At 37.5% G+C, this 16,210-nt stretch overlaps 1 protein-coding gene and 2 pseudogenes across 1 annotated transcript; all 3 read right to left on the reverse strand.

Moving 5' to 3' along the window:
* On the reverse strand, positions 294–3,243 carry LOC18591168 (subtilisin-like protease SBT1.7). The gene has a single exon (XM_007017129.2). It carries the CDS (start codon positions 2,680–2,682, stop codon positions 385–387), a length of 2,298 nt encoding a protein of 765 aa, XP_007017191.2. The 5' UTR covers positions 2,683–3,243; the 3' UTR covers positions 294–384.
* LOC108662998 lies at positions 4,527–6,786 on the reverse strand (annotated as a pseudogene).
* On the reverse strand, positions 8,321–12,267 carry LOC18591169 (annotated as a pseudogene).

A 16,210-nucleotide genomic window follows, 5' to 3' on the forward strand; every position in this document is an offset into this window, starting at 1 on the left:
TAATGACACCTGTCATACACTAGTCTTAACAGCTTGAATTCTCTTCTACTTTCCCGAGCTCCGCCCTCCCACCTTAGAGATAAGTCAGTTATGATTCCTAAGCTCAATTTTTCTTTTTCTCGTTTTGCCTTTAGTTTTATTTACTACTTTAATATGATCTTTTTGGAATTACTTGGGAAATTTTCGTCTAATTCTTGGTCAGTTTGACCCCATTGTAGAATTGTTAATTCGAGAAATACTGATGTATCTTTGTCGTGTGATTGGTACAAGTCTGCAGTGTTTCAGATTTCTGGTTCATTCAAAGCCTGAAGTTATTATGGTAATAACCAGACATTCATTTCCTGATTCATAGTGTCTTGAATATATATACATAGAAGGTCTTACCTAGAAGTTGAGGAGGACCACTACGGGGCTTGATACTATGTGAGAATATTGATCAATCCACTTGACATGACCGTAAACCACCTTGGGAGGTTCTCCATCGATCTCTACACTCAGAACAAAACTCTGCTTCTGATATTTCTCTGTGAATGTTAGAGTAGAAGGCTCTACTTTTATTGTCATTCTACTAGAAGTTGTTGCAACTGCCTGATAAACGGATTTGTCATCTCCTACATTACTCACAACCCTGGTAAAGTTCTTTACTTTAGGAGAGCTTTCATCTTTGCTAAATATTGCAATAAAAGATGGGTAGTTTAGTTCAGTTCTCTCTCGGCTGCAATTCCATTGACTTCTTCTAAGAACAGCTTTCATCTGCGCGTCATTGTAGCTAAGGTTGCACAGGAAGTCTATGTAATCCTGGAATTCAATGTCGTAGATAAGTCCAGGATCCATGGCTTTATTTGGGTTGATGTGACCTGCTCCATAATCTAGAGGTGTTCCAGGAAGGTCAAGAAACTGGTTTGTCAAAGCAGTTCCGTTGTTGTTATTAGTATATGCAGTGGTCATCATAGCTGATCGGATGGCTGCTGGGCTCCATTCTGGGTGAACAGCTTTCAACAAAGCTGCCACACCAGCAACATGGGGTGCTGCCATTGATGTGCCTGAGTATAAGGCATAGTCTGTCACGAACTTATAGTTACCTGTTTCTGTGAAAGGCCTATTTGGTGCTACTGCTGCCAACACATCAACTCCTGGAGCGATAATATCAGGTTTAAGAACAGTTGGGTTGACTGGATCTGGTCCTCTCGAAGAGAAATCAGCCACTTGGGGTGCTGGTTTTGTACCCAAACTTGTAAACAGGAACCTCATGCTTCTTATCTCTGCCTTACTTGCATTTTTTGCATACTCTCTTACGAACATTCCAGAACTTGTTGGCAGAACCAGACTAGGAATGTAGTAGTCTTCTGGATCTAAGGTTGATCTGTCTGTCATAAATATTCCTGCATAAGCACCTACTCTGTCAAGCTCCTCCATTTGACTAGAAATGTCAATCTTGCTGCTGTTGTCACATACGACTACCTTTCCAGCAATTTCTTTTGCATCCAGAGCTTCCATGTAGCATATTGCTTTGTTTGCATCATCTTTGCCATAATATAGTGGTGTATTGGTAATGTAAATGCTCTCCGGGAAGTATGACGTTCCTTCAAAAGTAACCCCATTACCTAGAGTTACTGCTGCAGTGAAACTGCGATCAAGTGTGCCAGCCCCTACGGTTGTGATCCAGGGTGCTCCATTGTATGTTGAATTACGAGCTCCATCATTTCCAGCAGCACAAACAACAAAAATCCCTTTCTCAACCGCCGAAAGAGAAGCAATGGCAATTAGATCGTTGAAATAAGGTGTCTGGTCGAAACCAAGAGATAGTGACATGATATCAACGCCATCTGCAATTGCTTGGTCCATCCCAGCTAATACATCACTTGCTGCACTATTTCCTGAATCTGTTTCCCACATGACTTTGTACATGGCGACATGTGCATGTGGTGCTACTCCGCTCGCTGTGCCTCTTGCATACCCAAAGTGACTCACTCCAAGTACATGATTACCTGCAGCTGTTGATGATGTGTGAGTTCCATGCCCATCAAAATCTCTTGGTGAGTCATAGTCTAATTCCTTGGAGATATTTCCTTCAGCAGCTTGGATTCCTTTGCTAAATGATCGAGCTCCAATGAGTTTTTTGTTGCAAGCTGAAGGGCTGAAGGCTGTGCCATTCTCACACTTTCCCTTCCAATTCTGTGGTACTTGTGGCATTCCCTTGTCATTAAAACTCTCACTCTCCGGCCAAATTCCTGTATCAAAGACACCTATGATCACACCTTCTCCATATGATGCAGCCGGCCATAAGCCAGAGTTATGTTCTAGTCCAAGGAATTCCGGGGAGTGTGTCGTGAATAGCTTGCCAAGTGACTCCTGATATGTAGCAAGATGAGCTGGAGATTTCTCAATTTCAGATAGTTGAGAGGATGTGAGCCTAGCACTAAAGCCATGAATGATATGGTTGTAAGAGTAAAGCAACTTTTCTTCATCATCAACAGGATTTGACAATGATCTAAGAGTAGACCGGTGCCATAACTCATGGGTTGAGAATGAAGTAGGTTTATGAGAATGGTCCATGTGGACTACGTATGTCTTGTATTCTTCAGGTTCTGACATAGCATTATTGATTTCAAGCAACAATAACAAAAGTAACCATGACAGAACAAAGAGTGAGTAGCTGTAGAAATTCATCCTTCCAGTCATTGTTTTACTGAAAGAGGAGAAGACCAGTAAAGATTTGAACTTGATGGTTTTGTGATCTCACATCTATAAATGCTGAACGCAACAGCTTTGTTAATTGCAGGACGTTAACTTCAAGTTTGTATGTCTGTTATATTTGATTTTTTCTATGTGTCAAATTCCCATGGTATCTTCACAAACGTTAACTTCAACCTTACATGAGACAGGTTGGGTCTTTTTCATTTATTTTTGTTAGCTTCTCAGACAGAGTTTTGTTTGGTTCATTTGGTTTTGTTAGACTATTGAGATCATGTAGAAGATACTTTGACAGTCAAGTTGAAGATATTTTTTGACACCACAAATAGGAGGTGGACTTTTGAGTATGAAAGACGTGACCAGGCATTGAGATGTCACAGCCACAATTCTGTCAAAATATGTCTGCTGTTTTCTGTCATTTTGTACACAAAATCATAATGATCACCATGGTTTCTAGTGATAATGGCTAGTTAAGTTGTAACTAGATTTAGTTTAACTTAAGTGGGTTTCTATGTAATATAAATATATATCAGCTATTAATGAAGTTGCAGTGAAGTTTGTTTCCGTTTTCATGTTCTTTCTCTTTTTTAAGAACTCCAACAGGTTTAATGCTTTTATTAGCTTGTCATATGTTTGTCTTATGATGCAGATATTCTACTCCTTCCTTCATCTGTAAATTATACTAACTTGTAAAAGAATATTAACGAATTTTCGCTTTCAGCTTTCTTCATCTTCCAGAGGAGTTCTTTCCCCATCTGTTAAACTATAAATTCCCTCATCAGTCATTTGCAAATAAATCTAAGGTATTTCCTTTCCCTTTTCTTCTGCTTTCGCCCTTTGTCTGTTTGGTCATTTTATGTAATCTTGCAACAGCCAAAAGACAATAGCAAAGACCAATCTGATGCTTAAAGCCAAGTTCTGGAATATTATTTGTTACAATCAAGCTATATAAATCTCAGATTGAATTGTTGTATTGATTATGTATCAAACAGAAAGAAAAAAAAAAGAAAAAAGATCAAAACAAATATATAGTAAAAGATTCAGGAATGATGTAGGCTTTGGCACTTTCAAGTTCTTGGGGTTGCGTTAATGATCCTTGGCAGCAATAGCAGCAGCCATTCCAGTTCACTGTAGTGAAAGATGAGTTTAACTTTAAGAAACCTAATTCTTTAAATAGTTGAGGTAGATAGGGAAGATGATGAGGATATTTCGAGGTTTTCTAGGTAGCATGGAATCACTTTTTGGATGCATGTACTCAGCCTTAAGCTTTGATGACAACGTGAGCCTGGTCACAAACAAGCCTTTGTTATCATATATATTTTAAAGTCCTATTAGAGTTGTTGAATATATTTGTTTACTTTTTAGTATTTTTTTTCTTATCTTTTAGTTTAGAAGCTATATTTAAATGTTTACACCCAAATTTAATAAATTATTGGACCATCAAGTTAAAGATTGCGATTTTTTTTTTGAAAAGTATAAAGTTAAAAACTCAATTTGATAATTTATTCCGTTCTAATTCGATTAGATAAAAAAAAAATAATTTGAATCTAATCAATCAAATCCGAACTATTCAAAAAATTAATTTAAAATTATCTAAATTCAAATAATTCATTCAAATTTAATTTAATTTAATTTTAAAAAATTTAATAATTTGAATTTGAAATGATCTTTACTCTCGAAAAAACTTAAATATGAAATGACCTTATTCAAATTTGACCTAACCCGTCCAATAGCCATCTCTAAACTTAAATATTGGGGAGTTATTCTATAAGAAGCAAGAAGTAAACACAATCAGAGGATTTAGAGATAAATAATTAAGCTAAGCATGTTCGTCAGAAATTCAGGACCACCACGGGGCTTGCGACGACGTGGTTATTTTGATCAATCCACTTCAGATAACCGTAGGCCACTGGAGGAGCCTTACTGTCCATCTCTACACTCACAACATAAGTTTGCTTTTGATATTTTTTTGTGAAAGTTAGAGTGCCAGGCTCTACTCTAATAGACATTCCATTGGGAGTTTCTGCAACTGCCTGGTAAACTGATTGGTCATCTCCCACGTTTGTCACCACCCTGGTAAAGTTTTTTACGTTTGGAGAGCTACCGTTTTTGCCAAATATGGCAACGAAGGATGGGTAGTTTAGGTCTGTTCCCTCTTGGCTGCAATTCCATTGGCTTTGTCTAAGAATAGCTCTCATCTCCGCGTCATTATAGCCTAGGCCGCATAAGAAATCAACGTACCCTTGCCAATCTATATCATAGATGAGTCCAGGAGACATGGCTTTATTTGGATTGATATGACCTGCCCCAAATTCTAGAGGTGTTCCAGGAAGGTTAGTTAGTTCGTTTGTCAAAGTGGTTCCATTGTTGTCAATGGTATCTGCCGTGGTCATCAAAGCTGATCGGATCGCTGCTGGGCTCCATTCAGGGTGAACAGCTTTCAGCAAAGCTGTCACTCCAGCAACATGAGGAGCAGACATTGATGTGCCTGATAATAATGCATAATCTGAGGCCACTGGATAGTTGCCTATTTCTCCGACTGGAATTAATGGTGGGAATGCAGCCAACACTTGAACCCCTGGAGCAATAATATCTGGCTTTAGAATGTTCGGGTTGACAGGGTCTGGTCCTTTCGAGGAGAACTCAGCCACTTGTGGCGCTGGCTTCGTGCCGAAGCTTGTGAGCACGAACCTCATGATTTTCACCGCTGCCTCACCAGCTGCCCCTATAGCATACTTTTTAATCAAAGCACCAGAAGAAGTTGGTAAAACCAAGCTGGGAATGCTGAGTCCATCAACACCAAAAGGGGTCCAATCTGCCATGAGTATACCTGCAACTGCACCAACATTTGCAAGCTCTGTCGCTTGGTCAAAAATGCTAACCCTGTTACTGTTGTCACAGATGACCACCTTTCCAAAGACTTCGCTCTTATTCAATGCTAATGTTGCATATTCTTTTGTTAAAATCACCTTTGCCATAGTACAAAGGTGTGTCAAGAATTAGAACACGTTCTGGGAACTCTGATTTTCCTTCGAAGGTTAGGTTATTCCCTAAAGTCACTGTTGCAGTGAAACTCCGATCAAGTGTTCCAGCCCCGACCGTTGTAATCCATGGTGCTGCATTATGTGTAGAATTTTGTGCTCCATCGTTCCCAGCAGCGCAAACAACAACAATCCCCTTCTGAATTGCTGAAAGAGAAGCAATGGCTATGATATCTTGGAAATAAGGTGTTTGCTGAAACCCTAGAGATAGTGACATGATGTCAACACCATCTGAAATCGCTTGATCCATAGCAGCAAGAACATCACTTTCTACAATAAATGGTCCTGATGAGACTTTGTACATGGCAACGTGTGCACGAGGTGCAATTCCTCTAGCTATGCCCTTTGCATATCCAAATTGACTTGCACCTGGTGCATGGTTACCTGCAGCTGTGGATGATGTGTGTGTTCCATGTCCCAGAAAGTCTCTTGGTGAATCGTCTGGCGAATCTGTTATACCAGCAGCTTGGCTTCCTTTGATAAAAGTTTGGGCACCAATCAACTTTCTATTGCAAGGAAAAGGATTCCTTGTACTATTCTGGCACTTGCCCTTCCACCTGGTAGGGATTGGTGGCATACCTTTCTCATTGAAACTCTCACTCTCTGGCCAAACTCCTGAATCAATTAGTGCTATGATCACACCTTCACCATATGATGACGCATTCCACAACCCAAAAGAATGCCTCAATCCAAGAAACTCGGGGGAGTGTGTGGTGAACAGTTTGCCAAATGCCTCCTCGCGTGTGGCAACATGAGCCGGAGATTTCTTGAGTTCTGATACTTGAGATGGTGTGAGCCTAGCGCTGAACCCATGCATGACATGGTTGTATGAATAAAGCAACATGTCTTTGTCATCAACCGGTTTTGACAATGATCTCAGGGTGGCTCGGTGCCAAGATTCATGGGTCAAGAAAGATGAAGGTTTACGTGAATGGTCCATGTGGACTATGTACGTCTTGTATTTTTCAGGTTCTGGCATTGCATTGTTGACTCCAAATAAGAAAAACAGTAGCAATGATAGAATGCGGAGGTGGTAATTGCGTAGTCTCATCTTTCAAGTCTTGCAGATGAGGGCTAATAGACTAGGAAGGTCTGAGTTTGATGGTTGTCTGTCCCACATATATAGATGTAAGAAATGGAACAAAAAGACATTGTTAATTGCACGACGTTAAATCCAAGTCAGTTTGGCTTCACGTTCGATTTCTTTTATGTGTCGATTTCTCCTAAGTTTTGCTCACGAATGTTAACTCCAACCACATATAAGACTGGTTGGATTATGTTTGGCTTTTCTATTGGTTTGATTATGGTCTCGTCGGAATCTCAATTTTTGTCCTTTACGAATTTCTTTTCCGGTAGCTTCCATGAAATGAAAGGGACTCTGTTTCAGCTAATAGTGCTTCGTTAATCATTAAGAAACTGATCATTTGGCTTAATTTTTTCTATTTCACAGAAGAAACCGTTAATGTCTTAGTAAATAATAAATGTGTTTTTGTCAATACCAATAAATAAATAAATAAATAAAGGATGCCAAAAAATATTATGGGAATTTGGATATATATATATATATATATATATATATATAAAATAAATATTTTCTTTTATTTTTTCAAACAAAATTTTAATCATTATTACGCTTGGATATTCCATATAAGATTAGAGAATTAATTTTTTTTATAATAAAACTTGTAAATGTTAAAAAGATGATAAAGAATTTAAAATTTATGAGGTACATACAAATTACTTTGGTGTTCAAACATAAATGAAACACTAAATGAATTCTATTCTGCTTCTAAAAAAAGAGACATAAATGAAGTATTCTATTCAATTTTTATTAAATTAGATGATGGGTACAATTCTCTATGTAATGTTAGTGTACAAGAAAATAATCTTGTGATTGGAACTCTCTAAAAGTAAAATATGGATAACATGAAAATAACTTGATCTAGAATGGAGTAATCCAACAGATCTTCAAAACAATGTCTCTATGTGGTAAAGGAGAAGTTTATGTAACTTGGTAATTTGATTAGGTGGGGTGTCTTTTCTGTGAAATTGGTTGACTATTGAGATTCAAAGATTACTTTATATATTATTAGTGGTTCATAAATGGTTTTAGTAACCCTAATGTGTAATGTTGAGCCAATTACTACAATTTAGTTAGACTTTAAATGGAAATTAATCCAAACCATTTTTTTAAGATTATAACTTAATGAATTTATTTGACCGACTAAATATTTATTTTAAGTGATTAAAATACTTTTATCAAAATTTCTCAGGTCTACGTACGGTTCAAATAAAATGGAACCTTCAGTTTTGCAATGCCAACTAATTTATAAATCGATTAAGGTTTCAATTATTTTTGTTTTTTGAAAAGCACCAATTAAATATTAATACAAGCATAAAATTTTCGCATAATGTTGCTAATGTTAATTTACTGTTTGATCACAATCTTTTATGCATAAACTAATGACTTTATTTTACAAAAAGAAAAAAACGCACCCAACCCCCCTGAATTTTGTTTCACCATTAATGACACATCAAGTGGCAACACACAAAACCAACAATCACGATTGATTAAAGGCAGAATAGAAGCAAGTAGAACTTATCAATGCCCTTAATCTTTGGTAGAGATAATGGTTCAAACAGAGAAATTCACGTCAGGAAATCAGGACCACTATAGGACTTGAAACTGTGTGATTGCGTTGATCAGTCCACTTGAGATAACCATAACTCCAAGGAGGAGCTGGTCCATCAACCTCTACACTCACCATAACACTTAGCTTTTGATATTTCTTCGTGAATGTCAGAGTGTTCGGTTCTACTCTAACTGTCATCGCAGTAGAACTTCTTACAACTGCCTGGTAAACTGATTGATCATCTCCCACGTTAGTAACCACCCTGGAAAAATTCTTTACCTTTGGAGAGCTGGCTTCGTCATTAAATATGGCAACAAAAGATGGATAGGGGATATCATCAGAGCTCTGGAACTAGCTGGAAAGCATTTTCAGGGGACAATGTCTGTTAGGGGGCATAATTAGCTGGTGGCACCTTTTAGAGGAAGGAGGGTTTCTGGCGTGGCTGCAGATGCTTGAAAAGTGATTGAATTGTGTGAATTTATCCTTTTGTAAATGGGTTATGGGAGGTATGGGGATACCCCATGTTGTAGGGGAGCTCTTGGGAGCTTTTTATCGTGTACAGGAGCCTTGAGTTCCCTGGTTTTTGTATAGTGTTTTAGGTGAACTTTTGAAGGAGATTCTGGGTTGTTATTCTCATGATTAAGAGAGTGACAGCCATGAATTTTCTTTTGCACTTCCAGAGGTGAGGATTTTTATCTCTCTCTGGCTTCAATATATTATTAAATTTCAAAAAACAAAAAAGATGGATAGTTCAGGTCGGTTTTCTTTTGGGTGCAGTTCCATTGACTTTGCCTAAGAACAGCTCTCATCTCCGTGTCATTGTAGCCTAAGCCGCGCAGGAAATGGATGTAATCTTGTATATCCATGTTATAAATGAGTCCAGGATCCAATGCCTTATTCGGGTTGATATGACCTGCCCCATAATCTAGAGGTGTTGCAGGAGAAACATAAAATTGATTTGTCAAAGTAGTTCCATTGTTGTTGATGGTATAGGCAGTGGTCATCAAAGCTGATCGGATGGCTGCAGGGCTCCATTCAAGGTGCACAGCTTTCAGTGAAGCTGCCACTCCAGCAACATGGGGTGCTGCCATTGATATGCCTGATTTGAATGCATAATCTGTCACCAACGCATAGTCGCCGATTCTTGATTTTGGAAATGGTGGGACTGCAGCCAGCACGTCGACCCCTGGAGCAAAAACATCTGGTTTTAAAATAGCAGGGTTGATTGGATCTGGTCCCCTTGAAGAGAAAACAGCCACTTGTGGTACCGGTTTTGTACCCAAACTTGTGAGCACAAACCTCATGGTTTTCACTACTGCTTTAATACGTGCACCCATAGCATACTCTCTAACCAAAGCTCCGGAAGAAGTAGGCAGGACTAGGGTGGGAATGCTGAGATCATCTAAAGCACCAAAAGGGATTTGATCTGCCACGATTATACCTGCATTTGCACCTATCCTGTAAAGCTCATTTATTTGCTTCGAAATTTTTTTTTTGAAATTTCCATACTATTCAGAAGAAAAGGAAACAAAAGTTCCTCTCTTTACAGAGATTTTGCCTAGTATGCCCCATACAAAATAAAGGGGTATACTCATACAAAATCGTTTTCAACACCCAGGTGAGCAAAAAACCACACCTGCAAAAAGACCCTATACACCAACCTTCAATGAACAATTAGAAAACACAGCTTAACCTAATCATCAACACAGGGTTCAAAGGTTTAAAAGAATTGAAAGACGTTCCCCTGTTAAGCCAACAAACCTATTCAATGCCTACAGCCAAAAAAGAAAAAATTCACCCTTAAAGAAGGTCCTCTGCCTCACTCCTGTAGGAACAGGTGAGACAGAAGCAGACTCTGGGCAGACTCAATCGTTTATATTAGTAGCCTCCCCCCAAATGTTAAGCAGATCTTGAACTCTTCCTATCCCTGAAATTTCCATATTTGCTTCGAAATGATGGTAATTCCTGCGTAATCGCACAAGACTACCTTTCCAGCAGTTTCATTCTTGTTTAATGACTCGCACGTTATTTTCCTAGAATCACCTTTTCCATAGTATAAAGATGCATTTGATATTAGGACACTCTCAGGAAAAGTTGATTCCCCTTCGAAGGTTAATCCATTTCCTAGAGTCACTGTTGCACTGAAACTTCGGTCAAGTGTACCAGCACCTACGGTTGTAATCCATGGTGCGGCATTCCTTGTAGAATTATATGCTTCCTGATTCCCAGAACTACAGACAACAACAATCCCCTTCTTACTAGCTGAAAGTGAAGCTATAGCTATGACATCTTTGAAATATGGCGTCTGCTCGAAACCAAGAGACAGTGACATGATATCTACGCCATCTGCAATTGCTTGGCCCATAGCGGCAAGAACATCACTTTCAGAAATATCTTCTGAGTTTGCGACCTTGTACATGGCAAGATGTGCACGAGGTGCCATTCCTCTGGCTATGCCCTTTGCGTATACAAATTGACTTGCACCAGGTACATGGTTACCCGCAGCAATGGATGCTGTGTGTCTTCCATGTCCAAGGAAATCTCTTGGTGAATTGTCTGCTTCCTTCGAGTTGTTTGCTTGGAATGCTTTGATATATGTACGCGCGCCAATAAGCTTTTTGTTGCAAGGAAGAGGGCTACTCGTACTATTCTCACACTTTCCCTTCCATCTTTGAGGGATTGGTGGCATCCCTCTTCATTGAAACTCTCACTCTCAGGCCAAACACCTGAATCAATGAGACCAATGATCACACCTTCACCATATGATGAAGAAGGCCACAAACCAAGGGCGGCCCAATAAAGTTAAAAACCTAAAGCGACTATCATAGATTTTTTAAATAATTAATATAAATCATCAATCAAAATTTTTAATTTAAATAAATCAACTATCACATAAAATAAAGATAATATAATAATATGATATAAATTCTAAATTAAAATAAAAAATCTATAAATATTAAAACAATAGTACTTAATTGTTGAATACTTATTACACACCGTAAATATGATTCACGGTTTTATAAAGATAATAACATAACCGACTTCTTATCTATTCTTTGAAGGAAAATTGAAGTTAAATAGAAGAAGGAAGAAAGAGCAAATGAGAAAAGAAGAATGCCAAAATAGATATTATACATTGAAAAAAAAAATTGATTTTATATAAAAAAATAGTTGTTGAAATTTATTAAATATGTTAATTGAAAATAGGAGAAATAAGTAAAAAAAAAACTGTTGGAGATGATTATATACATATGACTGTTAATTGATTGGAAATAAGAGAAATAATTGAGAATTAATAGCATTCTAGAAATTAAGAAATGATAGAAATTAAAATTTATTAACCACATAATTAGAAAAGTGAGAAAATAGATAAATTTATTAATTATTAATTATTTTTATATATTTTAATATAATTAATTATATTATAAAATTATAGAACCTTTCCAAATTTGGGGCTTTTCTAAATTAGGGGCCTAAAGCCCTTGCTTAGGTGGCTTTACCCAAGGGTCGGCCTTGCCACAAACCAGAAGAATGCCTTAATCCAAGAAACTTAGGAGAGTGGGTAGTGAGCAGCTTGCCAAAAGACTCCTCATGTATGGCAAGATGAGCTGGAGAGTTCTTGATTTTGGATACTTGGGATGGTGTGAGCCTAGCACTGAATCCATGCATGACATGGTTGTATGAATACAGCAGCATTTTTGATCGCCAACAGCTTTGGACAATGATTGTAGGGTGGAACGATGCCATGACTTGTGGGTTAAGAAAGTTGAAGGTTTCTGAGAATGGTCCACATGAATTATGTAGGTCTTGTATCCTTCAGGTTCTGACCCTGCATTGCCAATTAATAACAAGAACAGTAACCATGACAGAGCACTCGATGAGCATCTGCAGAACCTCATCGTTCTATGCAGGGGTTTAAAGAAAGAGCAGGAAGATTTGAACTTTATGATTTTTTTTCCCGAATTTATAGACGTTTAATGCAATGAGGTGTAAGATTTTATAAGTGTTTATGAAATCCAGAATAAGAGAGGAGAAGCAGAGAAAGTAGAAGAAAATTCTAAACAGAGTAGTGAGAAAATGTATTATGGAATTCCACACTTTGTTTAGTACATCACTCAATATTTATATGAGCAGTTTTGAATTCAAAATATACTCATATCCACAAAAATAGCAACGATTTTCAAATCAAAATGAATCGAGCCTAAACTCAGCTCACATTCATCATGAAAACCAGTACCCAGCAACCAGATTAACAAACTGAAAAACATACTTGGCTTAAAGCCTTACAAAAAAATACAAAACAACACCGTAACAATAAAACATAAAATAAAATAAGCAAAACAACAAACTTCAACACCGTTTCATTAACAAACATATCAGTAAAATCAAAACAACTCCTGCTTGCTGCGTTTTAATTCCAACAGCTGCTTCAAAATATCTTTGCAACTTGCCATCTGATCCTTTCTTCTACCACAACTCACAGCTTTTCATCTACCAAATAAAGATCACCTTTCTAACACACCTCCTTGATCTTTAGTTTGGTGAACACGTAAACCAGATCTTAAAAACTCAAACCTCTCACGATTAAGCCCCTTGGTAAAAATATCAGCAAACTGATCTTCAGTTGAGCAGTACTGCAATTCAACCTCATTGTTCTTCACAGCATCCTTTAAAGCATGAAACTTGACTCGAATGTGTTTGGTCCTGCCATGAAGCACTAGATTCTTTGTTATAGCAATGGCAGACTGATTATCGACATTCAGAAGAATTCCCTTAGTTAGAACCACTCCCAAATCTGTCAAAACTTTCCTCAACCACTGAGCTTGATTTGCTGCTGCTGCAGTAACTATGTACTTTGCCTCAACAGATGACTGAGCTACAATTTCTTGCTTTTTAGAATTCCATGAGAACACTGCACTACCAAGAGAAAAAACAATAACCACCTGTACTCTTTGAATCGTCCACTGAGCCAGCCCAATCATTGTCACTATGCCCAATAACTTCAAAGCTTTCATCCTTCAAGTATCTTAAACCAAAATAAACTGTCCCTTTCACATATCTAATAATTCTTTGAACTACCTTTAAATGATCCTGTGATGGAGACTGCATAAACCTTGAAAGAAGACAGGTTGCATACATAATGTCTGGTCTAGAAGCTGATAAGTATAACAGTGAACCTATCATGCTTCTATATAGCAGACCATTTGCATCACCAGAACCATCATTCTTGCAGAATTTAACACCAACAATAAGTGGAGCAAGAATAAACTTACAATCACTCATATTGAACTTTTTCAACAAGTCTCGAGCATACTTGGCCTGATGTAGACAGATTTCACCTTTATTCTGTTGAACTTCCATGCCTAGAAAGTAGGACATTAATCCTAAGTTTATCATTTCAAATACAGACATCATTTGAGCCTTAAAATTCATCAAATACTTCTCATTTGGACCTGTTATTAACAAGTCATCAACATATAATGCAACTATCAGCTTAACAAAATCATCAATCTTCTGAATATACAAAGTTGATTCTGTTATAATTCTATCAAGCCCTAAACTTCTGAAATGCTGGTCAACTTTATCATACCAGGCTCGTGGAGCCTGTTTAAGACCATACAAAGCCTTAACCAACTTACATACTTTAGTTTTTGAACCTTTCACAACATAGCCTTCTGGCTGTTCCACATAAATGTCCTCTATCAGTATGCCATTCAAGAATGCAGATTTCACATCAAGATGGCTTATCCTCTAACCTTGCTTAGCTGATAATGCCACAAGTAATCTTATTGTGTCAAGCTTGGCAACAGGTGCAAATGTTTCAAAAAAATCAATACCATAAGTTTGTGCAAACCTCTTTACAACTAGCCTTGCTTTGTACTTATTTATTGTACCATCTGGGTTCAACTTTGTCCTGAACACCCATTTAACACCTATAAAATTCTGATCCTTTGGCCTATCAACCAAATTCCAAGTGTTGTTCTTTAAAATCATACTCATTTCAGTGTCCTTTGCAGCCTTCCAATTTTCATCTGCACTGGCCTCTGCAAAACAAATAGGTTCTGCCACAGTAACATTACATCTACAGTAAATATCAGTTAATGATCTAGTTCCCTTTACTGCTAACCTTTCATCTTCAATGTCTTCAGTCTCACTAGCTTCTTCATCAACTGACTTGCTAGATAATTCAACTAGATCAACATTTTTAGCTACATTTTTTTTCAAAATTCCATTTCTGCCCTTCATCAAACGTCACTTCTGTGCCTATAAACAACCTTTCAGACTTCACATCCAATAGTCTATATCCCTTGAAAAAATCATTATATCCCAAGTGAATTGTTTGTAGAGCCTTAGGATATAATTTAGACCTCTTTTCGTCAGCAACCTTTACAAAGCAGACACAACCAAAAACTCTAAGATGAGACACTGTTGGTTTATAATTGTATCACAGTTCATAAAGAGTTTTTGATGCTAAGGCTTTAGTACATGTCACATTCAAAATATAATTAGCAGCATTCACTACTTCAGCCCAAAACCTCTTTGGTAAATCCATTTGAAACAGCATACATCTACTCATCTCCAAGAGAGTTCTATTTTTTCTTTCTGCTGTCCCATTCTGATGAGGACTGTAAGTCACAGTCAACTAATGCCTAACTCCCAGATTCTCCAAAAACTTCTCAAACTCTGATGAAGTAAACTCAGAACCATTATCACTTCTCAGAGTTTTAATATGCAGCTTTGCAAAGTTCTCAACTAATTTTCTGAACTTGACAAACTGCTGCAAAGCATCTGACTTATGCACCAGAAAATAAACCCAACAGAATTTGGTATAGTCATCAATGAAAAGTAAAAAATACTTACTACCATTCAAAGATACTTCTTTCATAGGACCACAGAGATCTGTATGAATGAGTTCCAATTTCTGCTGAGCTTTCCACCTCCTCTCCTTAGGATAGGGCTTTCTGCACTGCTTTCCATACTAACAAATATCACACAGTTTCAAATCCCTTTGTATACCAGGAAATCCATCTACCATATTTTCTGATGCCATCTTGACAAGTGAATTGTAATTCACATGTCCAAACCTCCTGTGCCACAATTCTGACATATTCACTTCACCATATAAGGCACTATGCTTAGTTTCCATTAAATTCAATGGATAACATCTGCTCTTCATGGCTACTGTCAAAATTTCAGCACCTGTTCTGTCAAATATAGTGCAGGCTTTACCTTTGAATAACAACACATACTTGTTATCAGTCAACTGACCAACACTCAACAGATTTTGCTGTGCATCAGGTACAAAGTACACATCAAAAATTGATTTCAATCCTTTTAGAGTTTTCACTGTAACAGTACCTAGTCCAAGTATCTTCAAAAACATACCATTACCAATTTTCACCTTGGCATTAAAACTCCTATCAAGCTTACTAAACAGTTTCTCATTTCCTGTAATGTGGTTAGAACTACCACTATCAATCAACCAAGTATCACTTTTAGCTGAATCAACATCAACTTCAACCATGAACAGTACTTCCTCAAACTCAGTAACTTCCTCAGCTACTGCTGCTTTGTTATCTCCTTCAACCTTCTTCACTTTGCAAACCCTCTTTACATGACCAAGCTGATTACAACCTCTACACTTCACATGAGGTCGGTACCAGCAGTATTTAGGTGTATGATTGCTCTTTTTACAATGAGGACAAGGAGGATACTTGTCCTTCATTTTCCCTTGCTTATCATCACCTCCTTTACTGTGTTTTGGCTTCTTAGAACTCTCACCCTTGCTCCTTAAGCCTTTGGTCTTAGCAACCAAAGCATTTTCAACAGAAGCTTCACACT

The sequence above is a fragment of the Theobroma cacao genome, chromosome 8 (genome assembly GCF_000208745.1).
Source record: "Theobroma cacao cultivar B97-61/B2 chromosome 8, Criollo_cocoa_genome_V2, whole genome shotgun sequence".
In the NCBI taxonomy this organism is placed as follows: Eukaryota; Viridiplantae; Streptophyta; class Magnoliopsida; order Malvales; family Malvaceae; genus Theobroma; species Theobroma cacao.

Bases quoted from the DNA above. Each gene is read 5' to 3' on its own strand.
- LOC18591168 (XM_007017129.2), bottom strand. From the start codon at position 2,682: ATGACTGGAAGGATGAATTTCTACAGCTACTCACTCTTTGTTCTGTCA.